The sequence below is a fragment of the Halichondria panicea genome, chromosome 9, assembly GCF_963675165.1.
Source record: "Halichondria panicea chromosome 9, odHalPani1.1, whole genome shotgun sequence".
NCBI classification, from domain to species: Eukaryota; Metazoa; Porifera; class Demospongiae; order Suberitida; family Halichondriidae; genus Halichondria; species Halichondria panicea.
The window spans coordinates 5,276,124-5,300,465 of NC_087385.1; the positions used below are offsets into that span (position 1 = coordinate 5,276,124).

Consider the following 24,342-nt stretch of genomic DNA (forward strand, 5'->3'; position numbering starts at 1 on the left):
TCTAATTCCATGGATGAATGCAGTGAATGCTCCTTTGTCAAGAGCAAGAGTCATAATTATAAATATATTCATATCATAGACTACTCTAGCCAGATCTAGATCTAGTATAATATATAATACAAAGGCTCAGGAGGTACTGTATCTACGGTTCTGCAGCATGAGCTCTGGCCTGGGTCTCAAGCAGCCAGCCTCCTCCAGCTCTACCTCCCTGGAGCTGAGAGAGAAGCAAGCCAAGATGGCAAGGAAGGAGCAACTGAAGGAATATCAAGAGAGGGAAGCAAGGATTGCAGATCCAGAGAAACCAAGGACCTCAAAGGTCACTTTTGAGTCTCGGCATGTGCTCACAGATGCAGTTCACAATCTGGATATTGATCAGAGTAAGGCATCTCTTGCACCTCCTCAGTGTCACCCATGCACAGAAGCACATTTATCAGCCAAGCAGCATATTAAACTATAAAATGTATGCCCGATAGTGGAGAGGTTACTGATCCATGTGTGATTAGTGTTTCCGAACAGTTATATGGTGCCAGTGTATACAAAGCTAGCTATTTGTCTGTGGTAGATCTAGCTGAGATCTGTTATACTGCTATGCGTTGTGTGTGAGAAATGTTTGACTGTCGTTGTGCAGTGCGTGAGATTCTGGCGAGTGATTCTGCTTCTGCGGACACTGTGAGTGAAGCCACAGGAGTGAGTCTACTTCATCTGGTGAGTGGGTCTCCAAGGAGACCGTCAACTATGTGTGTGTACGTACATGCAGTCATGTACGTGGGGGGCAATCATAACCAATTACCTCAGTGCGTATAACATGTGTTTACATGGGCTGCTCATAGATTGTTTATTTTGGAGCAAGAAGGATATGTTGTTTTCACTCTCCTTGTTAGTTTTGGGAGTTTGCATTTCGTTATGTAAGCTGACCATTTTCAGTAAGAAATAAACCCCAGACATGACAGCTAGTATATACCGGTAATTACATGTATACACAACATGTGAAAAAAATAAACTTGAAGTAAATTTATAGGGAAATGAAAATCGAGTTCCTTCCCTGCAGTGTTGCCTCAATAACTATTTGCCTGGTGTTCAATGTCTGCTAGAGCATGGTGCTAATATCGATATCCAAGACAGTGACCTCTGGACCCCACTGCACGTTGCCACTGCGTGCGGACACACGGAAATCATCCAGCTACTCTTAGAGGTATGATTTGGACATGTGTGAATTTTCACCAGTTGACCAAATTAATATTAATATTAATTTGGCACTGAAATTTGAGTGATTGCTTGATGTTGCTAGGTGGTCTGTGGAATGGTTAAGTGGAAATAATTGAGTGTGTTCCCTCACCCCCCCACAGAGCAATGCAGACTGCACTCTGCTCAATGTCGATAGAAATTTTGCATGTGACAGCTCACGTGATCCGAATGTAAGGGAACTACTAGTGAAGCACATGAGCATTAATGGTAAGTCATACATGTGTCTCTTTGGCAGGATGATAGCATACATCCCGTGGAAAATCCTGCAGTGATTAGATTATTTGGCCTCACTAGGAAATTCTTCTTGTGAGCCCATGTAATCATCCTGTTGAGTTGGAATATCCCATCAAACATCAAAACCATGTGCAATATGTCTATAGCTTCTATATGAAGACATAATATTATGGGTTTCTCGATCTCTACTCAGGAATTGAAGAATCTGATATGAGGTTCCTCCGCTCAAGTATGGCCATGGCAATGTTGGCAGCCGTCAAAGAGTGCATCGTGCGAATGATAGACCTCAACGTACTCAACCAAAATGGAGTAGCTCCAGTAAGACTGACCAGTTTGCATAATTGTTATGTTTGTGATGCATATATAACAATACGCTTGTATGATTGTAGTCATGATACCTGCATTCCCCCTCCCCCTCCTTAGTTGCATTCCCCCCTCCCCCTCCTTAGTTGCATTCCCCCCTCCCCCTCCTTAGTTGCATTCCCCCTCCCCCTCCTTAGTTGCATTCCCCCTCCCCCTCCTTAGTTGTATTCCCCCTCCCCCTCCTTAGTTGCATTCCCCCTCCCCCTCCTTAGTTGCATTCCCCCCTCCCCCTCCTTACCTGCATTCCCCCCTCCCCTCCTTAGTTGCATATGGCTGCGGCCAATGGGTACCGAGTGGCAGCCAAGCTACTGCTGGATCTGGGTGGTGCTGATGTGAACCGTGAAGATGACCTCGGTTACACATCTCTGCACATCGCAGCCAAGTACAACCAGGTAGGGAAAGTGCTCTATGTATAATTCTATAGTAGCCGCTATAATAGGGGTGAGTCTGGGTGTGCACATGCCTCTTGTTCTGTGAGTTCTGTTGTGGTTTGTAATTTGGCTGCCAAAGATTTTATTACACCATAATTAAACAATTTCGATGTTCCATTCCTTCCAATGCTCTATTCCTGTGCGCCATGGAATCTCAAAGACTGGTTTCTTTTCTTTATACCCACAGACGAAGCTTGTCTATCTGTTGCTGTCCAAAGGAGCTGACCCCTCACTGCAGGGGCCAAAGTTAGAGCTCCCTATTGGTAAGAATATACAATATACATGTACATGAGTCAGTAATCATGCAGCCCCAAAAATTGTAATTCTTGATCATTTTTGTCAACTAATCAATCTTCTCTAATCTTATAGTTAGATATGCAAAAAGAAGTAGTGACCCTGACGTGATTCGAACACGCAACCTTCTGATCTGGAGTCAGATGCGCTACCATTGCGCCACAGAGTCATTGTTATTGGTTTAATATCGAACTCTACATTCATCCAATAATTCTCATTTACAGACATGACAGATGATGACGAAATCATTGGCCTGTTAGAATTGACAGGGAGTAACGAGGGGAGCCTGATACGTCACTCGATTCTCCCCATCATTGCCCCCCTCACACCGAGCAGTGTGGACACGGTTAGCGTCGACTTGGAGCAGTTTGAGAGCCCACAAACCACATCAAAATCACTGTGAGTGTAAGCTAGTCACCAGACATATCTTCTTAATAATGGCACCATCATTTCTACCACTGGGCAAAAAAACACCAGTTTCAAACATAACATTCAATATCTTGCTCACCCTGTAGTGATCTGGAGACCCCTATGTCAAAGTTGGAGGCTTTGTTCGAGGGAGAGACCCTGGTAGAGAGGGACAACTTTGACGAGGGTGTGGACGTCTCCACTCAGAGACCAGCCCTACGCAGACTCCGTGGTTCACTGCTCCAGAAGAGGGCCAGTGGAAATGTAAGAGTGAAGCTTTTTGTAGCTTAAGGAGTGTTGAGCTAAACCAAGCCACAACTGAATGTGATATTTGTATTCTTAACGTGCAATGATTACTGTCACATGTGTGTCATTATAATGTTCCCAGTTGAACCTCCCTGGCCCCTCCTCCACCGACAACCTGGCCACCCTCTCTAACCTCACTGAAGACATCCTCCTTCTGTTCCTAGGAGACCGCTACGGCAAGGACCAGATCTATGTGAGTGTGCGATAGTCATGCAGTACAGTCTGGTATCTAGTCACTGAAGTGTTTGTGGTTACCAGGAATATTTTTTCTAAGAGAGCAAAAAGGCGAAAAATATGTTTTTTTATCATCTACTGTAAAAAAAAAGCAGTGAGGCTAATGTTGTGTTTATTCTCTTAGCTGCAGAGTACATCATTAAGTAATCCTTTGTGTGACCGTGTTCATGTTCAGTTCTGCATGTAATAATGTCCTCTGGGCGATTCTGTTTTCCTGCTTGTACTACAGACGTACATTGGTGAGATCCTGGTGGCCATCAATCCTTTCAAGCCTCTCTCCATCTACAGTAACATGGTGAGTCAGAGCAAAAACAAAAGCAGAATGGTTCTGGTGGTTACACAAAAAAAAGCAATGGATTTTACGTATCTAAACCCACCATTTGATCGAGCGAGTAAAGAGCTACAGATTATATCTTGTAGTTATGAGATTGGACAATATACACTGTTGTAAGGCTCTCAAAGTTATGTAGCAAAAGCAACTCATTTTCAGAATGCACTAACTCTGCTGTGTTTCCTACTCTACCACAGGCTAGCGAGATGTACAGCAAGAAGCTTCCTGACCCCTCACTCCCACCCCATGTCTTTGCAGTGGCCAATCAGGTGTATCGAAGCATGCTAGCGGATCAAAGGCGGCAGACCTGTGTCATTTCCGGAGAGTCAGGTGCAGGAAAGACAGAGACTAGCAAGCACCTCGTGCAACAGCTCCTGTTCATATCACACTCAGTGGAGAAGGAGCTCAACCTGAAAATTGAGCAGGTAAGTTAATTGCAGACACTTAATCTACCAAAATTGCTAAGGGTATGGAAAGATTACATGCCTGATGGTGAACCAATCACTTATTTAATAACTATGTGCAATAGATTTATGTCTCCAGATGCGATTATGTTCATCGATTATACGCATGCAGGTGAATCCCATCCTGGAAGCGTTTGGTAATGCCAAGACAGTGATGAACAACAACAGCTCTCGTTTCGGCAAGTTCCTTGAGCTTTCGTTCAACGAGGAGGGGCTGGTGTTAGGGGCGAGCTTCAAAGAGTATCTGCTGGAGAAATCACGCATTGTGACTCACGGGGTGGGAGAGAGAAACTTCCATATCTTCTATCAGATGTTTGCCGGGCTCTCGATTGAAGAGAAAGAAATGCTGAAACTGGACGAGCCAGAAATGCATCGGTATGTAACATGATTTCAAGCTGTTGTATCATGTGATAGTCCACTGCAGGTGTCTATCTGGGATACGGGAGAGTCTTGCAGGTGTACTCACTTCAAAAATGGAAGAGGAGTTCAAAGAAGTGAGAGACTCTATGGAGGCCATTGGCTTCTCCAAACAGGTAAAGCATCACTCACTCACAAAACTGTATACTGATTAACGTCACGGTGCTTTTGATTCTCTTAATACAGGAAGAGAGCAACATGTTTCAAACACTAGCTGCTATTGTGCACATACTCGATGTGACCTTTAACCCCAGAGAGGAGGGTGTGGAGCTGTCCAATCCGTCCCTGACGTCAGTGATTGCTGGTCTCCTCCAGATTGATCCGAGGGAGCTGGCCCTCTGTCTGGTTCAGGAGGCAATGATCACTAGAGGTATGTACATGTATGTATACAGTTTATGTAGGCGATGGAGTTACACACTCCAAAACCAACTTTTGCTTTCACTGTTATCACCAATTATCGGACTTCCTGTTTGAGCAGTTTAATTTTAGTCTGGTGGTAGAACCTTCCTGGGGGTGCTGCACCAATGTTTAATGTTCTCTGCAGGGGAGGTGATAGTGCGGTACAGGTCACTGCTCCAGGCCAACGACTGCAGGGATGCTCTAGCCAAAGCACTCTATGGCAGAATGTTTGGTTGGATTGTCAATGGGATCAACCACCACCTGGAGCCGGAGGACATGGGGTGAGTGTACACTGTGAGGGATTATAACTAATCTGTATACTGTACAGGTCCAGTCATCATACTAGGGTTGGTGTTTTGGACATTTTTGGATTTGAAAACTTTGAGAAGAACAGTTTCGAGCAGGTTTGAATACCACCCACACACGCATGAGTCATCGATCATACTATCTCTCATTAATTAGATGTGCATCAACATAGCCAACGAGCAGCTGCAACATTTCTTCAACGAGCACATCTTCAGATGGGAGCAGGTGGAGTGTCAGAATGAGGGTGTGGCCACTGATACCGTGACGTTCGCGTCCAACTTGCCGGTGGTCGACTTGTTCCTAGCTAAGAATATCGGCATACTGTCTCTGATTGACGAAGAGAGTCGGTTTCCACGGGCAACGAATCGTACCATGGCGGAGAAGTTACATAAGGCACACGGGGGGTGTGAGATGTATCAAGCACCTCCTGACAGTGGTACAAAGTTCGTGGTCTCACACTATGCTGGGCAGGTTAGTGAATTACAAATTTCTCGAATCAGCTCTTATAAATCTCCCTCTGCATGATGTGAACCAGCTAGTAGTCTTAGTAGAAATTCCTGCTAGTACAAAACAGCCAGCTTTACCTTATACCTCCTGCCACTATGCCACGAGGTACAATAACTGCATGTATACACACAAAAACAAATGTATGTCCAAGTCGCACTTATATATTTGAGTTGCATGTTAATTCAGATGATTACGCTATGCCTCTATTCATACGTATAGGTGAAGTATGAGGTAGTGGGGTTCCTGGACAAGAACAGAGACACTCTCTCTCCGTCAGTCCTGCAGCTGCTCAGAAGTAAGTTCAGTTCGTCCACATGTCGTTATATATGGCTTGAGGCAATGTCGAAAGGGCATACTCCTTGTGACTATGAACCTCTAGTATTCACGACACATTCAAGACTTAATTGATGTTATCGTGTTCCTTGCAGCCAGTAGTAGTCTTCTTGTGAGAGAGATCTTTGAAGCCAAGCTCACGCACACGGGCTCAACCACTCCCAGTAAGAGACAGCGCATGTCCAGGAAAGCAGACTCGCCGTTCTCTCACTTCAATAGAAAGGCCTCCAGACGTTTTACTAGGGTAAGCGGTGTAGTGAGGATTGGGATCATGTGATCTGTTGTTATGGTTGTTGCAGTTATCTCGTAAGACTCCACAAAGAAGTCCAGTAAGGAAGTCAGCTGACACAGGGAGGAGAGTTCTACCCACTGTCGCAAACCACTTCAAGGTATGAGATCTTCGGTTTCTCACTCTCTCTCATACTCAACCCCATATATACATACCACCCCCACACACACCACATTCACCCACTCACCCCCCTCACACTCACCCCACACACACTCATACTTTTAATAATAAGCAAGTAGAACTAGCTGCTAGCTATAATTGTTACAACAAATAACATACACACTCATACACACATGCACCACATTCACCTACTTACTCCCCCCCCCCCCCCCACACACACACACACACTGGCAGAGCTCTCTATCTGAGCTCATGGAGAAGCTCAACTCGTCTTCCCCTCACTTCATCCGCTGCATCAAACCAAACTCCACCAAACTGCCCAACTCTTTCGACACGGACTATGTTACCAGGCAACTGAGATGCGTCGGTGTCATGGAAACCACCCGTATCAGACAGAGTGGATACCCTGTGAGATTGCCGTACGGGGAATTTTTGACCAGGTAATTATTTGAAGAGTCTCGCTATCCTGAAATAGAACACCATGTTACTCTTACTCACATTCCAACCGAGAGACAAGTTTGTAATCGAGAATAATAGTGTGTGGGTACGTTTGTTTGAACTCAAGGCTTTTCATGTGAAGATACTAATTGGTTTGATTCGTAAACTGTAATTCAATATTACACCGTAATTCAATATCAGCACAAACCTTCCGAATGTCTATCTGTATTGCTTCTATTCCATGCAGGTTCAAAGTACTGAAGGAGTTCTACACGTATCAGCCGAACCAGCCTCCTCTCACCGACTACCAGGCAGTGGGTGTGGTCTTGGAGAAAGTGGGCGTGTCTGGATGGGCCAACGGTCTTCATAAGGTGTTCCTCAAATTTAACCATCCCCTCGAACTAGACAGGCACAGTCAGCACGTCCTGCTCCACATCATCTCCATACAAAGATGTAAGCATTCCTAGACTGTGTGTGGTGGCACTATGGATAGGATGCACATTGTTATGCCTCGGGGCATTGTGTGTGTGCCATTTATAATTAGGTGTAATTGCGTGGACTGTAAAGTTGATTTCCTATATCTGTCCTTTTCGACTGCATGACTGTCCATTTATAGTTCACTGAGTGTTTTGATTAATGAGCCATGCTGAATAGCTAATTTGAGATTATTGTCCAGGTGCATATTTGCACAATATTCACCGTCGAGTTTTAGGGGTACCCTATTAGTGGCTCATGTGACAATGTGTACAATGTCTAATAGTTATGTCTCCATGCATGACAGCTTTTCATTCCACCAAATCGTTCATTCCGATTCACATCCACTCATGTATGGCATCAGACCTGTAGGATGGTACATTGCACGCATTCCTTATTTGATAGCATTAGTGTTACTACCTGTGTAGCTATTCAGTTGTTGGTTTCTCTGTTTACATTGAATTAGATCTAGCTCACATTTCAAAGTACGGTACGTTGTTGCTAGCTAAAGATTGAAAGTAAAGTGAAAGGTAATGTTTTGTACACAGTTAGAGTCAGTTTGCAAGAGCTAGTCAGTTTCAGATAATTGTGCAGTGCATGTGCACTTGTCAGGTGCTATATAGATACAGCTGGAGTGTGATACAATAAAGCTAGTGTATGTATATGTACAGTGTACTATTGCTACTAGCTTGTTTTGTGACAACACTGCTATTTGATGCTACTGTATAAAGTGTGGCTGTGTGATCTGCTATTGCTACATATAGGTCAGTTTATTATTAATTTTGTTCTATCGTAGGGTTTCGAGAACTGAAAGAGTGGAAGTCAGCACAAGAAGCTAGAAGAATCAAACAAGCAAAACGAGCCGAATTGTCAAGCAGTGCGAACCAAGTGCAAAAGAACTCTAGTTCAGCCACATCAAAAGACATGGCACATTACAAAAGAAATGGACATGAAGAAGGCTGGAGTAATGGACACCAACATGTCTCCTCAGCCCAAAATGTAGGGAAAAATTCCAATGACAACAATTCCAGAGGACATCAATCAATACCTCAAGGCTATGTTTTACCCACCTCTCCACCGTCCTACGGAGATTGTTTGAGTGATGATGATGTGATTGACGAAGATATTTACGATACCGTTGTTGAACAAAACTTTTCTTCGATAAAGTCCCTTCCCCTCTCTGAAGACATCATTCTAACGTCCAAACCCCAACAGCAGAGTAATTATGAGAATATCTATGACAGTGCCGAAGGGGCAGTACAGACAGTGTCCGAAGACTACTATAACTATGACGATGAAGAGATTGTAGAGGATATTTATGATGACCTCACTTGTATTCAGGCCAAAGACACGGCACAAAGTATTCCAGTTGATGTAATAGAAGAAGACATCTATGACGACACTTGTGTTGATGTATTTCGAAGTCTTCATGCAACCTGCCCAAACACAGAAGAGATATATGATGATGCGTCCTCTGCGTTCGAGCAACCCCCTCCTCCCCGTTTGTTTAAGTTAAACGCAAAGCCCCCACCACCTCTCCCCCCCTCCAATGTGGCTCCAGATGAGGTGTATAGTGATGCTGCTACAGTGTTTCAGTCACCACCAGCGCAAACTGTCACTCAAAGGTTGATGCCAGATGTAGAAGAGGAAGCTTTGTACACGGATGCTACATCATTATTTGATGCACCCCCAGTACCGATCAGAGCGCAAGTTAATTCACATTCACCGAAATTCTCCGAGTTTGCTCATGAGTATCCATCCGAAACATACACTTATCTTAGTGACCTTGAACTGAATGAAGCTATATCGAGTGTTGATTCAAGACTGGACCAGCCTGCCCCGCCCCCCCTTCCGTCCCGAAATCCAAATCTGAGAAAGATGGGTAAAGCCACCTCTGTCCCTGTCACTATCCCGGAAATTCCACCCAACCTCCCTCGAAGGACAAGCGAGCAACTTTCTGTCTCTCCCCGAATTCACGGAAACGTAAAGCCTCCTTCACCCAATATTCAACGAGCTATCACCAGACAACGATCAAAAGCTATCAAGTCTCGCGATCACTCTGAGTCTGACCCAGCTGTGAACATTCCACTTATCAACTCTCGTCAATCTCACTCATCAGGGGGCTCTGTGGGGGGCTCTGAAAGCCGGCTTAGTAGCACCAGCAGCTACAGCGAAGTATTCTCCCCAACACCCAGAGAAGGTAAATATCACGCAGAGCCGTCGGAAAAGTTCCTCCTCCCATCAATTCCAGCAGGTGTGACTATAACTGACTATGGCGACGGACCGTCAGAGGAAGATTATGCCGAAATTGATCACTGTCAAGAACTTAGCTTTCATGATAGTAACACACCACAGGATTACTTGACTCCAGTGAAGCAGAAGCCTCATCGAAAGCTCCAAGTATCGAGATCAACTGGAGATATGATACAACGACATGGAATTGATCATCATTCAATTAACATTAACACCCGACCAAAAGCACCTTTACCCCCAAAGGCTCTGAATGGTGCTAAAGTGTTAGATATTCGCCCCCCAAAGCCACCTAGAGCCAGAAGTACAAGTGTCTCTTCAGGACCCCCTATTCCTGAACGAAGTGCTCCGCTTTCTGACATACCAACTGTCCCCCCTCCACCACCACCCAGCAGACATGCACGCCTTGCAGACACACCAACTATTGCACCCCCTCCTCGTCCCGCCAGGAAAACTCCGGTGTCTCCACAATCATCATCGAATGTTCAAGCTCCAGCTTCACCTATTGCACCACGAGCCCCACCTCGTGCACCGCCCTCCAACACACACCTCGCACCCCCTCCTCCACCTCCACCCCCTCCACAACAAGCACACACCTCTCGAGCAGACGAATCCACTCCATCATCTGGATTGCTGTCTGGTCTGCAAAGTGTTCAATTGAAAAAATCGACTCGACCTCCATTGAAGCCATCGCCTAAACTGGAGTCTGGTAGTCCTGGTAATCTAATGGCTGAGATGCAAACGTTTAAACTGAGGAATATCACTCCCAATGCTCCAGCCCACCCCGCTGTGAATGGCATACGTTCTCGGCCCAAGTCCCCCAATTCTGATGGCTCCACCCCCATGCCCTCGGTTAAACCACGACACAAAAAACCTCAACCTCCCCTCCCCAGTCGACAAACCACTCCACAGCCACCCTTGGAGATGTCACCTGGGCCTAAGGCAAGCAATGTGCCTGAATGGAAGAGGAGCCTTCTCGAAAAGAAAAAAAGAGAAAATGAGGTAAATTTGGATATTATTTCAGTACTACACTAACCGCATCTTATTGTCATACCAAGTACGTATGTGCTGTATAATCCAATTAATATGTACACTCTTATAATAATATTATTATTGTCACAGTGTCATGCACGATGTATATGATTTCACTTTTTGTTTTTTATATCTGTGTACAGGAAATAATGAGAACCGAGCAGGACTCTGAAGCCAAGTGGGCGGGAGTGCCGGCATGGAAGCGAAAGATTCTCGAGGAGAAAGCAGCCAAGAGACAATGACATTTGTACTTGTATTTTGAACAATAATAATAATTTTCAACACATTAATGTTACAGTGCACACTATAAAATGATCAACACACAAATCATATAAATTATTTTGTTCAGCATTATAAAATTGAATCTATACCATATTGAGTACTTTTTGTTCGACAAGAGGTGGAGATGTGAACGTGTAGCACTTGAGCTGGCTCCCGCAAACACCTACACAGCTGCTAGACTCGCAGAGTAGCCTGTTGAACCCATCACTGTAGGGGAAGGAAGGGGTCTATGAGGCGTGCAATCACACGCCATTCCTATGGTATCCTTGACTACAAACAGATCTATAATTATAGATACTCAGTCTTACTGTGTTTTGTGGGCCACTGAGCCACCAAGGAGCGTGTACTTGCTCTCCAGAGTCACTTTGTCATCGTCCTTCCTCCAACAGTAGACACGAATAGAGAAGTCCTTGGAGCAAGTTATCACTCGAAAACTATCCTGTGTGTGTGTGCGTGTGTGTGTGTGTTGTGTGTGTGTGCGTGTGTGTGTTGTGTGTGTGTGTGTGCGTGTGCGTGTGTGTGTGTGTGTGGGTGTGTGTGTGTGTGTGTGTGTGTGTTGGTAATTAAAGGAGTGTACAGAATAATAATTACAGTAGTGAGATCAAATTTGATTTATGGGGGGGTAGAAATAATGTCTAGTTGAATGTGTAGGTATGAGGTGGGTGCAGTCAGACAATAAATGAATGGAATTCAGTGTCACTACATTATACACTGTTAGCTATACAACATAGCCACCTACTGCATAGATGCCAGTAACTGCTCCCTTGTGGTCAGCAAACCTCTGTAGAAAAGAGCTTCTGGCTTTTGAAGAGCCATCGTACACACACACTTGTCCGGCTACATCTCCCACCACTATTTTATTGTTCACCATTGCCACGGCTGTCACATGAGAGTCACATGCTATCTCTCTGGTTGCATTGTACATGTTAATAGTGTCGCGAGAGATCCTCCCACTCCGTGACTCCATTTTTGCCCTCACATCCCAGTAGCTGATTTTAACACCTTCCCTCATTGCCAAACACCCTGGAGATGTCCAGTAGAGGTTTCCGACAGGAAGCTGTGTATCTACAGTAATCAGGGGAGGAAGGGGAGAGGGGGCAGACACTGATACAGTCTCTGTTAGGTCCCAAATCTGAGAGGAATATAATTATTATCATTTTATAGGCTACAGTTATCTCTTCAGTAACAAGCTGTTTTCGTTCAAGTGATAAACGTACAAAATAAGAGGCAGGTACTATAGCTATCATGTGCTTCACAGTGATCAGAAGTAGACTTACATGAACATCTCCAGCTTTTCCAGGGACAGCTAACAGTCCATTAGAGGAGAGTTGCATGTCCCCACAGTTGTGAGCAGGTGCCCAGAGCTCCAGCACGAGTGTTGGTGGTGGTGGACCATCGTCTGGTGTGTCAGCTGCAAGTGGGTCCAGTGGAGAGGGGAGTTGCCAAACCTCTAACCGGTTGTCGTTGTCTTGACTACCCTCAACATAAACCTGAGTGTATAACAAGACGTCTGATTAGAATCGCTCACACTTTTAGAATAAACATAGATTGGAAGTAACTACTCACCATAAGCAGTGGTTTTGCGGTCTTGAGCTCCCCAAACTTGAGAGACAGAACTTGCCCACCAAGTTTCGTCTTGAAGGACAGCGTCTTTGTCCACTCTCCGCAGGCCCAGAGATCCACACTCCCATCCACACCACCTGTAGCCAACTCCATGGTGCTGTTGTTGACAGCCATAGCTGTGGTGCCTTGACCCTCCAGAGACCATACTGGTTTCCCCTAATGAAAAATGATATCATACTGAACCGTGACTGTCTACAATTAACGCATGTATGGGCACATATGCAGGACGACTTACTTGACTGACGTCCCAGGCCTTGACACAGTTGTCCTGGGAGAGACTGACTACAAGAGGTGGTAGGGGGTTTTCCCAGTTTACTCCTCCTCCTCCAATCACATATGCTGTTGTGATGTCCTTCTCGTGTCCTCTGAGAGTCTTCACCTACATAATTAGATAGATATAGATAGATAGACAATGATGCTAAGTACAGATACAAAACAGCTCTGCTAGCGTATCTAGATTTATAGTCATGTGAAGCTCACGCGCATACACACACACACACACACACACACACACACACACACACACACACACACACACACACACACACACACACACACAAACACACAGATATACCTTGTAGTCTCTGCCTGGCCTGCCCCTCTCCATACTGGCCTCCACGCTCCTACGGGCAAGGAAGTACCTTCTCCATCGCTGGGGGCCGGGGGAGATTTGCTGAACATCACAGAATGTCCAGCGAGACAGACAGTGGTGACTGTGGGGAGTAGACCTAGCTAATTAGCTAATGTAAACAATTTCAGCATAATACTCACCGCCATAAAAATCCGATCAATGATGCTTCATAAAACAACTGGATGAGGCATAATATAATTATTAGACCAAGGAGTATAACTATATACAGTATAGTATAGTATACTAGACAGTAGATCCAGATCTATATGTTTTACCTTACACACACTGCCAAACCTCCCCAGATCGTTGACAGGAAGATATTTACATATGCAAACAATGCAGTCTAGTGGAAGACAGTCTATGGTGAAGTCCTGGTCAACAGAATCATGACAATAGTCTTCTTCGTAGAAGGCCATCTTGAGTACAGCTCAACCCACAAAACAAGCCACTCCTCTATTTTGCTGGATAACCAGCCCCACCCCTACTTTCCAAGGTGCCAAAAAGCTAGCTGCATCAAAGATGTCTGTGGGAGAAGCTCTCAAGAAGGCCATTCGCTCTGGTAACGTGGAGGATTTAGAGGAATCAAACTTCCAAAACTATGGCCTGGATATAAACTCAGCACTGGGGAGTGATGGTTATTCTGCTCTGCATTGGGCTTGTCACTATGGAAGAGCAGAGGTGAATTTGTTTCAGATTTAATACGGTTGCTAAACACTATATACTGTATGTATGTATGTATGTAGGTGCTACAACGCTTGATGGAGCTGGGTGCAGACATCCACCAATGCACGCAGCAGGGCTGGACAGGAGCGCACATCTGTGCCATCAGAGGTTGCACCACCTGCCTAAATGTACGTTGCTTCTCAGACTGTGTAATTCTTAATACAACTGTCTTTCCATACAGATACTGTGTGGCACTGATATTGACTTATTCAAGCCAGATTCCAGAGGTAGGTGTTATACCTGACAGTATATCCCCTTACATTTATATTTGCCCCAGGGTATATGTGTATACACCTGGCTGCCGCTCATGGAAAAACCAGTGCTCTACAGGCTCTCATCAAAACTGGAGTGAATTTGAAAGTCGTCGATAAGCGAGGATGGACCATCTTACATCATGCTGCCTACCATGGTCGTCTCAATGTTCTCCAGGTAGACTGCAAAAAATGCTGCAGTATTGTGTAGGCTATACTTCACACATGCAGGTTGTGGTGGGCCTGGGGCTAAATGCCAATGCCACTGAGAATAATGGCAACGCACCAGCACATTTTGCAGCTATGGAGGGCCATCTAGAGTGTTTAAAACTGTTTGTGTACCATAATAACCAGCCTTTTGAAGTTATTTCCAAACGAAACAATGATGTAAGTCGAACTTGTGCAGAATGCATGCAATGTAACTTGTATTTCTGCATGTGTATTACAGGGTGCAACTCCTAAAGACTTAGCCACTCAGTTTCAGAAGCAAGACTGCATTGACTTTTTGGCTTCAGCTGAAAATGAAGTTGAAATATTTGGGCATGAAAATACCGGTAATTTACACTCACAGCCTCCTTGGCACGAATCCTTTGTGTCCTTGTAGGTGATGAGTTTCCTGGGCATACTGCTGCTAGTGAAGGGAATGTGCAACTGCTTGGAATGCTACTCGTAGAGGGTCACTGCCATGTCAACGACCAAGACAGCCACGGGTCCACTGCTGCTCACAAAGGTGCATAAGTGATTTTATCAATGCTGAAAAATACTAATTGACTGTCTCCTACACAGCCGCTGGAAACGGACATTTGGACTGTTTGCAGCTACTGATTGATCATGGAGCTAATAGTAAGTAACCTCAGATGTGATAGATCTAACTGTAGTCTAGTAATTTTTTTCTACCTAGAGTGATTGTGACTTATATTTTTGCTCTCTGTTTAGCCAACATACAGAACAGCTCTGGAGACAGACCTAAGGATGTTGCCAAAAGATACGCTCAACTGGGTTGCTTGGGACTCCTCACGGCAACAGACAACGATCCGTTGGACAATGACTCAGAGGATGAAAAGATTGCTCAAATAGTGGACACCCCCACTCCCCAGGCAGTCACTAGAGCTGGAGAGAAAGTGGAGGAGTTACAGCGACTTCTCAACATGGCCAAGACTCACTACAGGCAACTAGGGGGAGAGCTACCTGAAGACAGGGAGCTGGAGCTCATGAAAGTGGAGCACAGGAGGTAAGCAAAAGGATGAAAGTTATAGAAATCATCATTGTTTCTTTTAGTGATATGGATGCATTTGAGGCTGAGATTGCTCGTGAGAGAGAGAGGAGAGAGGAGCTTGAGTCAGAGCTAGACCAGATGAGGAAGCGACTCAGAGAGAGCCTTACTTTGATTGAGCATTACCAGTCCATTGACTCCACTTCATTCACGGTTAGAGCTATACACTGTGAGCTATACAGAGCTTTATGGTCTCTCCCCTATTGCAGAGTGACTCTATGATCACTCTGACTGGCACCACTGAGCTAACTCCTGAGCATAACCCTCGTCACAGTCAGCATTCTATTCGACCAAAGAGCAGGTCGTCAATGAAGCCGGGACTAGGGGGAGCTTATGTCAGAATTGGACATGTCTAGTTAGCGAACAAACCATCATTATCAGATTTTTCAACTCAACCCCTTATTAATTTTTGTTTCCACTTAGCATTGCATAAACATTGTGATAGTTCTGATAATTATACCCAAAAAGAGAGGTGGGGCTGGTCTTGCAGACCTATGGCTATGAATAGCATTAATTTTAATGAAGGCGCTACACTATTGCGGCCTCTGGCTGCAACCACAAGTACTGTGCTCCTAATAGATCTACATGCAATCATGGGAGAGGGAAGAGAAGAAGTTAGTGAGCAGCCCAAAAGAAGGTTGTTCTCCCTGAGAGGCTGGCAGCCCACATTGGGAGGTGCCTTCAGGAGCATCCTGGTGGCTAGAATGATCAGTGCATTCTGCATGCACATCTCCGACTGTGATGAAACATTTAACTACTGGGAACCTGTGAGACAGTGTGCATGAGACGATACTAAGCTATCTCTACCGTGTGCCCTAATGTTGTAATCGGTAACGTTTAATTAATAAGCTTTATTTTTTCTTGCAGTTTCATTATATTGGTTTCCACAAGGGGTTGCAAACATGGGAGTACTCACCAACCTACGCTCTCCGTTCCTATGGCTACCTGCTGCTACATTTCATTCCCATGCAGCTGGTACGATCAGGAAACAAGGTATAAAGTATAGGCCAGATGTTTGTGCATTCACTGTTTTTAATTCACCCTCGTGGCAGATGCTAGCCTTCTACATGTTGAGAGTAGTGTTTGCTTTTATGTGCACTGTGTGTGAGTTCTACTTCTACCGGTAAGCAGCTACCCACCCAATCCCTAAGACCTGCAACCATCCATTATTCCCCCCCCTCTCTCTCTCTCTCTCTCTCAGAGCTGTTTTGACCAGGTTTGGAGCTCAAGTAGCCAACTGGACCCTGCTGTTCCTCTGTGCCAGCTGTGGCATGTACATTGCCTCCACTGCCTTCCTTCCCAGCTCATTCGCCATGTACCTCACCATGATTGCCATGGGAGCATGGTTCCTGCAAAACTATGAGGTAAGGGTGTATGTTATTATATTACAACCATTGTAGTCTTGTTATTGGATACTCACTTTCACCTCCTTTCTCCCACATTATCTCCCTACATTTCTCATCTCTTCTTAGCTTGCCATCTTTGCTGTGGCGTTCAGTACTTTGGTTGGATGGCCCTTCAGTGCTGCTGTGGGGTAAGTGATAGCAAGCTATCTTTGGGGGGCCATAACAATAATGTTGATAGTCTGAATTGTCCAAAAGTTTCAAAAGAAAAATCATGCGTTCTGTCCCCATAAAATTGTTTTGCCCTTAGATTGCCCATTGCTGTGGACCTTGTCATCAAACAGCGGAAGATTGTCTTCTTTACAGCCTGGTCATTCTTCTGCTTCATTGTCATCTCAGTAAGCCTCCACACAGATAGCTCTGTGCATCTTTTACTGATTATGTCTTTTGCAGGTGCCATTGATAGCTGTGGACTCGTACTATTATGGGAAGTTTGTGTTTGCTCCCTGGAACATTCTCAAGTACAATGTGTTTGGTAATGCTGGGCCTGCCTTGTATGGTAAGTGTGTGTACAGACAACCATCTATTATGTACTATTGTATTGTACTGTAACTTTTTGTTATGTACTGTAGGTGTGGAGCCATGGTCCTTCTACTTTATCAATGGATTTCTCAACTTTAACGTTGTCTTTATCCTGGCTCTCCTGGCAATACCTCTCATAGAGTTCAGGGTAAAAGAATTTAGTCCACAGGGTGTCATACAGGATTTTGAAGTAGAGGGGGGAAATAAGAAAAGTAACCAGAACATTTTGCTTAAAAAAAGGTCAACTGTTATTTCAATACCCTGTTATAGTATGTAAAATTGCCAGTCATACAACTAGTACCTGAATGCAAAAAAGGGGGATATCCCCTTCCCCCCTCCCCTGTATGACACCCTGGTCCATCTCCCATACGTTTTATACCCTATTCTCCATCAGGTTCTCTTTGACACACTTGCCTGTACTCTGGGAGGCGAGAGAGTTCTCCACAACACTCTCCAGGTGTACAGTGGCCTGAGGGACAGCTCCACCACTGCAGTGAGCAAGAGCTATAGACATGTCATTGGGTCGATGCTGGTCTGGATACTGGTGTTCTTCACACGCTCCCACAAGGTAAGGTCTGACTTAGTTGCTTCATTTTTGCATATTAACTCAAATTTCTAGCAAATAATCACTATAGTTGTGTCTTTGTCCATTAGGAGGAGCGTTTTTTGTTCCCTATCTACCCCCTTTTTGGTCTGAGTGCAGCGGTCACCCTGACACTACTGCCAGAGACCACACCCATCATACTGGGCTTACTCAGATGTCCACGACCACTGAGGAGACTAGCTCGGTCCTGTGTGAACTGGGTGCCATCAGTTGTGGCTGTGGTGTATGCACTTCTGTCGTTGTCTAGAGTATACGCCCTGTACAGTGGTAAGCTTAGTGTAATACTCTGACTGCCTTCAAGTAAGCAACATTTCAAATAGATGATTTCCTATTGAATTTTCCCAGGCTATAGTGCTCCCATTGAAGTCTACAAATCGCTTTACTATGAGGACATACAGAACATCGTTCAGCCCATCTATACTGATGTCAACGTGTGTGTGGGCAAAGAGTGGTATCGCTTCCCCAGTAGCTTCTTCCTACCTGGCCATCGGTGGAATCTTCGGTTCCTGAGGTCAGGATTCAAAGGTCAACTCCCTCAACCGTACACGGAAGGCGCAAATGGAACGTGTATCATACCCAATGACATGAACGATATAAATAAAGAAGAGCCATCCAGATATGTGAGCTGTAATCATAGTTGATTTATAGAAATGTGTATGCACTCCATGCAGGCATTAAATGTTTAGTTAATTCTGTTATATTTCATGAGATTCAACACTCGCTTCTTCACACACACACATATGCAGTTTGATATCTCTGAGTGCCATTTCCTAGTGGACCTAGATCTGCCTGAATCATCTGACGAAGACCCTAGCTACTTCAAGGACACCAAGACATGGAAGCTTGTAGCTAGTCACCCATTTCTGGATGCTCAAAGGTGGTGCTATAATGCAATCACTCAGTGTAACACTTTATTGCATTTTTTGTCTGTTTGCTGCAGGTCTCATAAGTTCTATAGAGCATTCTATATTCCGTTCCTCTCCAAGAAGTATACCAAATATGTCGACTATGTCGTGTTATTAAACAAGGTACTTTTCGAGAAAATCAAGAAGAAATTAACTCCAAATTACCACAAATCTGCTGCATATTGAGTATAGTTTATAATGGAGTTTTTACGTGTTAAACTTGTTATTGATGACTTTGGGCTATGGCGATCTTTGCCATAATTGAAACTCTACAATCAAGAAAGTATTGTAAAGCTAGTTAAGTACAGTACCTCAGCGCTCAACTTTCTGGCTAGCTTATGAGTAGTGATGTCTGATAAAGTGTACAACAGTGGCGACTCTCCCGCTTCAGTGGGGCCTGCTGAAATCAGTGACCAAGAAGTGGACATACAAAAAGAACAAACAAACTCTGATGATGCCAAAGATGTCAGTGAAAAGTCTAACCAAGACCATACACCAACTGAGTCTCCCTCACAGATAGAGGCTAGTGTGTCTCAAGATCCTCCGTCCTCCTTCCAACTGGGTTCCCAAGACGGCCAAGAAGATGTGTTTGCTGCAGACAGTGATTCTGACATTGAAATATTGGCAGCCATCAAGGCAGTCACAAGAGATGAAGATTCTTCTCCTGTGAAGCAAAAGCGTCGGATCTTGTCAGATAGTGATCTGGAGGAGGGCGGAGCTCAGGGAGAGGCGGATGGGTCACCACCACCAACTAAGAAGATTAGGGTGGATGGTGAGAGATGTGTTATGTATGTGTACGTGTATAGTTTATATAATAGCGTGATGCTGACCTCCATTTAGCAAGGCACCACCAAAAAATAATATCTGTAGCCACGTACATGGAGCTCCATATGGAGACTTCAAAATTATTTTTCAGTCTAGGTGGCGCATAATTGGAAGGGGGCCTTATTTCGAAAAAGTACGGTAGAGAAGGTGCACATTTTAGCAGCTAGGAAAGATTGCAATTTGTAACTTTGTCACATTTGTATCATCCCTTCGTTCAGATGATAGTGGGAATGAAGGCAACCAAGATGAAGAGGAGGACTCAGTAGGGGAGGCGACAGAGATCCAAGCAGAGGTGGAGGACCTGGAGAGTGTGGGTGGAGCTGAGATGGCAAGAGAGGAGATGGTCGGTGGGGAGGAAGAGGGGTCAGATGAGGAGCCAGATGACAACATAGGGTGTGTGTAACTACATGTGTAAAGAGACTATGTTCCCCTGAATTAGCTAATAGGTTTCTTTATTCTGCCTACAATAATTCCTATGCATTATATCTCTACTCTATCATTTGTGTATTTCATAACAAACTTAATTTCCCCGCAGTGGTACCAGTGGCATGTCTGACTGGGACATCATGATGCAACGTCGGAAGGACGCCATGGCTAGTGCTAGGAGAGCCAGACGTAAGAGAGACGGTGGTGATGACTTGAGTAATGATGAACACATCGCTGCCATGATTGGACAAATGAAAATGGCTGCCGAAGATGATAGGCACTTGAACATGGAGAGGAAAGCTGCCACCAAAAAGCTGCAAATGTTGCCAACAGTTGTGGCTCACCTTAAAAAGTAAGTCAATAATTGTGATTTGGTGTTGTTATCATTACTGATTACTTTTCTTGTTCAGAGTTGATCTTGTTAGTGCTTTCCTGGACCAGGACATACTCTCTGCTCTCTCCGTAAGTGACACTAGCTCTGTGTGTTTGTGTGATGTATGTTGATTACTCTACCTCCTCTCCTGTTGCAGGACTGGGTATCTCCCCTGCCTGACCACTCACTCCCTCATCTCAAGATTAGAGAGAGCGTTATAGATATACTGAGATCCGTAAGTGTAGTCATGTGTTTATTCAAGTATGAGATTGTTTTGTTCCCACAGTTCCCTATACCAGACTCCAGTGTCTTGAAGCAGAGCAAAATTGGCAAGGCTGTGATGCTCCTTTATAGACATCCCAAAGAAACGAGAAAGAACAGGGAGAAAGCTGGCAAAATCATCAGTAAGCTTACAAGTCATTGTATGACCATGAGTCTTTTTGTTTGTTTCTATCTGCATGTGCATCTCTTGACTCATTCCACCACCTCTACAGATGAGTGGGCTCGACCTATATTTGGACTGGCTTCTGACTTTAAGTCCCTGACTAGAGACGAGAGAGAGGAGAGGGACTACGCCCACCTCTCCCAATCCAAAAAGACAAGACTCAGTAGTGGTGAGAGAAGACCCTCACAGGATGATGATTTTGAGTGAGTACTTATTAATGTGTCTACATGTACTGTCTTAATTTAGCATACATCAATCATGTATAATAATTATTTACTGCACTGTAGGCTCCTTGTATACAAGCTTTTAATCTATCCACAGGAGTTTAAAACCATCTTTCCCCTCTGTAGGGCACCACAGAAGCCTGGAGACAGGGGATGGGTGGGAAGAGCTCGTGTGCCAATGCCCTCTACCAATGACTATGTAGTGAGACCTAAATGGAATGTGGATCAGAAGTTGCCTAGGAAGACTTCTAAGAAAGTGATGAACCGATATGAAAAGCAGATACAGAAAGATAAGCAGAGGAAAACACAAAACAAGACCACACATGCTGTGTCAATCAGTGTTGAGGGTCGGAACATGCCTCTTTGAACGAACTTCTCATAATGAACTTCTTTATAATGAAACCCTCATTTATTGTTACGCTCAAATATAGTATGTATGCACGGTTTCTTGGTCTTTTGTATAATCTTTTGGCAAATTCATCAGATTTTATAATTGTCTTCGTAATAGAACTTACAAAATACAATCATCATCAATAATAGGCTATAGATATACATATACATATACATGGGGAACAACAAGAGTACTACAGCTCCTCGTCTAAGAGTTGTTGTTGGTATAGTTCAAACTGACTAACTACTTGACTCATATCAACAGGTTCAACCTGCACATCATCATAGCCCACTGGTTCCTCCTCGTTCTCATATTGATCTTCAATACTGTCCATCTCACTATTGCACCGAGACAGTTGCCCCTCTGATTCAATGGTGGATGCCAGCTCCCAGGTCAGACTGTCCAAAGCATCATTGTCTTGTTTGTCCCATTCATCTCTCTCTGCAAGCAGCTCCCCTGATTCCACATCTTGTTGTGACTTGCTGCTGAGAGCACTGTTGCAACGAGAGGCTCCACCAATCAATGATGGCTCATCTGTTTCACCATCAGAATCTTGCTCGATGTTGTGTGGCTCTGAGTCAGTACTAACACTGTTGAATGGTAACCAAATAGTAGCCGCAAATTTAAGATCAGTGTCCGCATGAGGACCTGAGTCGAACGGTCCATTGTCAGAGATATCGGCTGTAGCTAATGGCTCCACTCCTTGAAGGAAAAATTGAGACAGCTCGGCAGTTTGGGGTCGATGGTGGTTTTCCTTTAAACAGTCTGCCCAAGATCTTTGCACAGATGACTGTACATCCGATTCACTCGCCCGAGAGGGGGTTACTGAACGATGATGTTTCATAGTAGTGCTACTTGGTCTGGTCTTCTTGGTATTTTTCTTCGTGCCGGTATTTTTCTTGACGATAGGCATTTGTGTGCTTGATTTTCCACTTGATATGGCTCTCTTTTTAGGTTTCGCTATTTTAGAAGCTTCACTAGCTCGAGGTACTTCTTTGACAGTTGTTGTACTAACGACAGGGGGCTCTGCAATTTCCTCAATTTGAACACTGGACATTGGTCTATACAATTCCTCGTAATCTTCATCAAAAGTGTCCTGAACATCATCTGGTTTGTAGAATATGTTGTATGGAGTTGGTACATAATCCATGACCTCGTTAGAGTCTTCAGTATCTTCTATCGCTACTGGAACAGGGTTTGCCTGCTTAGGAACCATCTTCTTGAAGAGGGTGGGATCGTATCGACTTCTCCTGGTGATGAGTTTCTCCAAGTATGACACACCAGCATCATGAGAGAACGAAATTTCGACCTCTTTTTTTTTCTTGGAGATTGCACTTTCAGAGGATGTATTTGTACTTGTCGACGATGATGTTGTGGTGTTTGCCATTGAATCTAAGAGGAAAAACAGTAACGAAAATATTACGTACTTAATTAGATGTCAGTAGAGGGGAGGGAGGGTACACACATGCACATGTACATACCTTTCGTCTGATAAGTGTTTTCTCCTCTAGAAGTAGTTGGTTTCTTGCTCCCCCCAGTTCTCCACTCAGTGAGGGCCTCCTGGAATGAGGCAGCACTAGACCCCTCATCATAAGCACCATCCAAGAGAGAGTTGCCTGTCTGGTGTGTGCCCACTGCAGAGCTGCTTGTCTGTTTTATCTCCTTTGATGTACACGTTTCTTTGCTTTTTGCTGTAGCCTCCTCTCCTAGTTTGGCACTAACCTGAATTGAAAAATGAACAACAGTAATCAACAAACAGAACACTGAGAAAAGCATACATATCAACATATTCCCGCAAACATAAGGAGATATGGCATACCTTTGACAAGAAAGGTTTCACATGATGGTTGGCTAGAGCTCCCTTCTGGTGAATCTTGACGAAACAAACTTGACAGTAATTCTCCACACACTCAATACAGCACTGGAGACACCAATTGAATGAGGCGAGTGCATACAAGGTTGATTAGACTCACCAAAGAGGCACTGCCTTTGTCACACTGTCCACATTGTGTACTGCTCAATGTGGCCACTTTACTCTTTCTTGTTTTGTCAGTGAGTACCCTCACACGGACAGGTTTGTTAGGTGATTGACCCATGCCAGCTCTCCCAGGTTTCATTGGTGGAGATGGTTTAGTAGATTTCCAATGGATCGCTCCCTCAACACTGTAAGAATGTTGTAATACTTGTGAGACGTCGCGGTATTGTAGCTACTTACTTTCTTTTTGCTTTTTCTGCGGCTAACATAGTCTTGAGCATTTTCAGCCGATCTTCCATGCGTTGACTCTCAACCTCCAGCTTGGACGTATACTCAGATCTCAGCCTGCAAGTTATAATTATTAGCGTTTGTAAATATTATTGTGCTACAGGTCAATGTTACTGGGCTTACTTGTGTCTTTTATCCATTCTTGAGGTTGTTAGTGCACCAGATATGCTCATCTTGTCATCCTATGGTATGTTGGCTTTGATCTCTGAGTTTAGAGTTCTTTTTATTGTTTGTAGGTTGCTAAGAAACCACTGTTTTGTTGGCATAGAAACGTGTATTAGCTAGTTATCCATTATAGCGAAT

General features: G+C 44.4%; 6 protein-coding genes and 1 non-coding gene across 9 annotated transcripts; 4 read left to right on the forward strand and 3 right to left on the reverse strand.

Moving 5' to 3' along the window:
• The first annotated feature begins 1 nt into the window (after window position 1).
• On the forward strand, window positions 2-11,234 carry LOC135341475 (unconventional myosin-XVI-like). The gene is made up of 25 exons (XM_064538046.1): window positions 2-377; window positions 629-705; window positions 1,049-1,192; window positions 1,347-1,452; window positions 1,673-1,797; window positions 2,106-2,234; window positions 2,461-2,536; window positions 2,792-2,966; window positions 3,083-3,239; window positions 3,364-3,474; window positions 3,745-3,810; window positions 4,044-4,271; window positions 4,423-4,685; window positions 4,735-4,843; window positions 4,914-5,097; window positions 5,272-5,407; window positions 5,455-5,530; window positions 5,589-5,903; window positions 6,159-6,234; window positions 6,368-6,516; window positions 6,572-6,661; window positions 6,916-7,121; window positions 7,367-7,572; window positions 8,390-10,845; window positions 11,019-11,234. Exons 1-25 carry the CDS (start codon window positions 158-160, stop codon window positions 11,115-11,117), a joined length of 5,979 nt encoding a protein of 1,992 aa, XP_064394116.1. The 5' UTR covers window positions 2-157; the 3' UTR covers window positions 11,118-11,234.
• Trnaw-cca (transfer RNA tryptophan (anticodon CCA)) lies at window positions 2,665-2,736 on the reverse strand. Its single transcript has one exon. It is a non-coding gene; the product is annotated as a tRNA-Trp (tRNA).
• Window positions 11,223-13,827, reverse strand: LOC135341502 (uncharacterized). Its single transcript, XM_064538082.1, has 9 exons — window positions 13,687-13,827; window positions 13,552-13,589; window positions 13,355-13,493; window positions 13,016-13,159; window positions 12,724-12,936; window positions 12,435-12,647; window positions 11,897-12,289; window positions 11,466-11,596; window positions 11,223-11,364 (listed from the first exon to the last, which is right to left on the reverse strand). The coding sequence occupies exons 1-9, from the start codon at window positions 13,825-13,827 to the stop codon at window positions 11,241-11,243; spliced, it is 1,536 nt and encodes a 511-aa protein (XP_064394152.1). The 3' UTR covers window positions 11,223-11,240.
• Window positions 13,828-16,112, forward strand: LOC135341503 (ankyrin repeat domain-containing protein 42-like). The gene is made up of 11 exons (XM_064538083.1): window positions 13,828-14,089; window positions 14,155-14,262; window positions 14,316-14,361; window positions 14,412-14,563; window positions 14,617-14,772; window positions 14,834-14,939; window positions 14,990-15,115; window positions 15,172-15,228; window positions 15,322-15,616; window positions 15,664-15,811; window positions 15,868-16,112. The coding sequence occupies exons 1-11, from the start codon at window positions 13,931-13,933 to the stop codon at window positions 16,012-16,014; spliced, it is 1,500 nt and encodes a 499-aa protein (XP_064394153.1). The 5' UTR covers window positions 13,828-13,930; the 3' UTR covers window positions 16,015-16,112.
• Window positions 16,113-16,209: 97 nt separating this feature from the next.
• Window positions 16,210-19,359, forward strand: LOC135341494 (alpha-1,2-mannosyltransferase ALG9-like). Its single transcript, XM_064538072.1, has 13 exons — window positions 16,210-16,425; window positions 16,526-16,651; window positions 16,711-16,781; window positions 16,860-17,022; window positions 17,131-17,192; window positions 17,312-17,399; window positions 17,455-17,560; window positions 17,634-17,731; window positions 17,978-18,151; window positions 18,238-18,454; window positions 18,533-18,807; window positions 18,934-19,064; window positions 19,128-19,359. The coding sequence occupies exons 1-13, from the start codon at window positions 16,252-16,254 to the stop codon at window positions 19,276-19,278; spliced, it is 1,836 nt and encodes a 611-aa protein (XP_064394142.1). The 5' UTR covers window positions 16,210-16,251; the 3' UTR covers window positions 19,279-19,359.
• Window positions 19,333-21,883, forward strand: LOC135341501 (protein IWS1 homolog). 3 transcript variants are annotated; one of them, XM_064538081.1, is made up of 8 exons: window positions 19,333-19,557; window positions 19,609-19,864; window positions 20,136-20,310; window positions 20,453-20,695; window positions 20,754-20,805; window positions 20,874-21,120; window positions 21,211-21,364; window positions 21,512-21,883. In XM_064538081.1, exons 1-8 carry the CDS (start codon window positions 19,441-19,443, stop codon window positions 21,750-21,752), a joined length of 1,485 nt encoding a protein of 494 aa, XP_064394151.1. In that variant the 5' UTR covers window positions 19,333-19,440; the 3' UTR covers window positions 21,753-21,883. The 3 variants fall into 3 exon arrangements, with proteins under 3 accessions (XP_064394151.1, XP_064394149.1, XP_064394150.1); XM_064538080.1 differs by having other exon boundaries at window positions 19,335-19,864; window positions 20,874-20,951; window positions 21,003-21,120; XM_064538079.1 differs by having other exon boundaries at window positions 19,334-19,864.
• On the reverse strand, window positions 21,866-24,316 carry LOC135341493 (uncharacterized). The gene is made up of 6 exons (XM_064538070.1): window positions 24,163-24,316; window positions 23,992-24,096; window positions 23,750-23,939; window positions 23,596-23,697; window positions 23,258-23,498; window positions 21,866-23,168 (listed from the first exon to the last, which is right to left on the reverse strand). Exons 1-6 carry the CDS (start codon window positions 24,210-24,212, stop codon window positions 21,970-21,972), a joined length of 1,887 nt encoding a protein of 628 aa, XP_064394140.1. The 5' UTR covers window positions 24,213-24,316; the 3' UTR covers window positions 21,866-21,969.
• Between the last annotated feature and the right edge of the window lie 26 nt (window positions 24,317-24,342).

Excerpts from the sequence above, each read along its gene's own strand:
- LOC135341475 (XM_064538046.1), top strand. The coding sequence starts at position 158 with ATGAGCTCTGGCCTGGGTCTCAAGCAGCCAGCCTCCTCCAGCTCTACC. Across the intron at positions 1,193-1,346 it reads TCATCCAGCTACTCTTAGAG|AGCAATGCAGACTGCACTCT; the intron begins GTATGATTTGGA and ends ACCCCCCCACAG. Across the intron at positions 2,537-2,791 it reads AAAGTTAGAGCTCCCTATTG|ACATGACAGATGATGACGAA; the intron begins GTAAGAATATAC and ends TCTCATTTACAG.
- LOC135341502 (XM_064538082.1), bottom strand. The coding sequence starts at position 13,827 with ATGGCCTTCTACGAAGAAGACTATTGTCATGATTCTGTTGACCAGGAC. Across the intron at positions 12,648-12,723 it reads CCGCAAAACCACTGCTTATG|GTTTATGTTGAGGGTAGTCA; the intron begins GTGAGTAGTTAC and ends TTATACACTCAG. Across the intron at positions 11,365-11,465 it reads TCAGTGGCCCACAAAACACA|TGATGGGTTCAACAGGCTAC; the intron begins GTAAGACTGAGT and ends CTTCCCCTACAG.
- LOC135341503 (XM_064538083.1), top strand. The coding sequence starts at position 13,931 with ATGTCTGTGGGAGAAGCTCTCAAGAAGGCCATTCGCTCTGGTAACGTG. Across the intron at positions 15,116-15,171 it reads GTCCACTGCTGCTCACAAAG|CCGCTGGAAACGGACATTTG; the intron begins GTGCATAAGTGA and ends TCTCCTACACAG. Across the intron at positions 15,617-15,663 it reads ATGAAAGTGGAGCACAGGAG|TGATATGGATGCATTTGAGG; the intron begins GTAAGCAAAAGG and ends TGTTTCTTTTAG.
- LOC135341494 (XM_064538072.1), top strand. The coding sequence starts at position 16,252 with ATGGGAGAGGGAAGAGAAGAAGTTAGTGAGCAGCCCAAAAGAAGGTTG. Across the intron at positions 18,808-18,933 it reads AAGAAGAGCCATCCAGATAT|TTTGATATCTCTGAGTGCCA; the intron begins GTGAGCTGTAAT and ends ACACATATGCAG. Across the intron at positions 19,065-19,127 it reads CCATTTCTGGATGCTCAAAG|GTCTCATAAGTTCTATAGAG; the intron begins GTGGTGCTATAA and ends TGTTTGCTGCAG.
- LOC135341501 (XM_064538079.1), top strand. The coding sequence starts at position 19,441 with ATGTCTGATAAAGTGTACAACAGTGGCGACTCTCCCGCTTCAGTGGGG. Across the intron at positions 19,865-20,135 it reads TAAGAAGATTAGGGTGGATG|ATGATAGTGGGAATGAAGGC; the intron begins GTGAGAGATGTG and ends CCCTTCGTTCAG. Across the intron at positions 21,121-21,210 it reads GAAAGCTGGCAAAATCATCA|ATGAGTGGGCTCGACCTATA; the intron begins GTAAGCTTACAA and ends CCACCTCTACAG.
- LOC135341493 (XM_064538070.1), bottom strand. The coding sequence starts at position 24,212 with ATGAGCATATCTGGTGCACTAACAACCTCAAGAATGGATAAAAGACAC. Across the intron at positions 23,940-23,991 it reads GCAGAAAAAGCAAAAAGAAA|TGTTGAGGGAGCGATCCATT; the intron begins GTAAGTAGCTAC and ends ACATTCTTACAG. Across the intron at positions 23,499-23,595 it reads TGAAACCTTTCTTGTCAAAG|GTTAGTGCCAAACTAGGAGA; the intron begins GTATGCCATATC and ends TTTTCAATTCAG.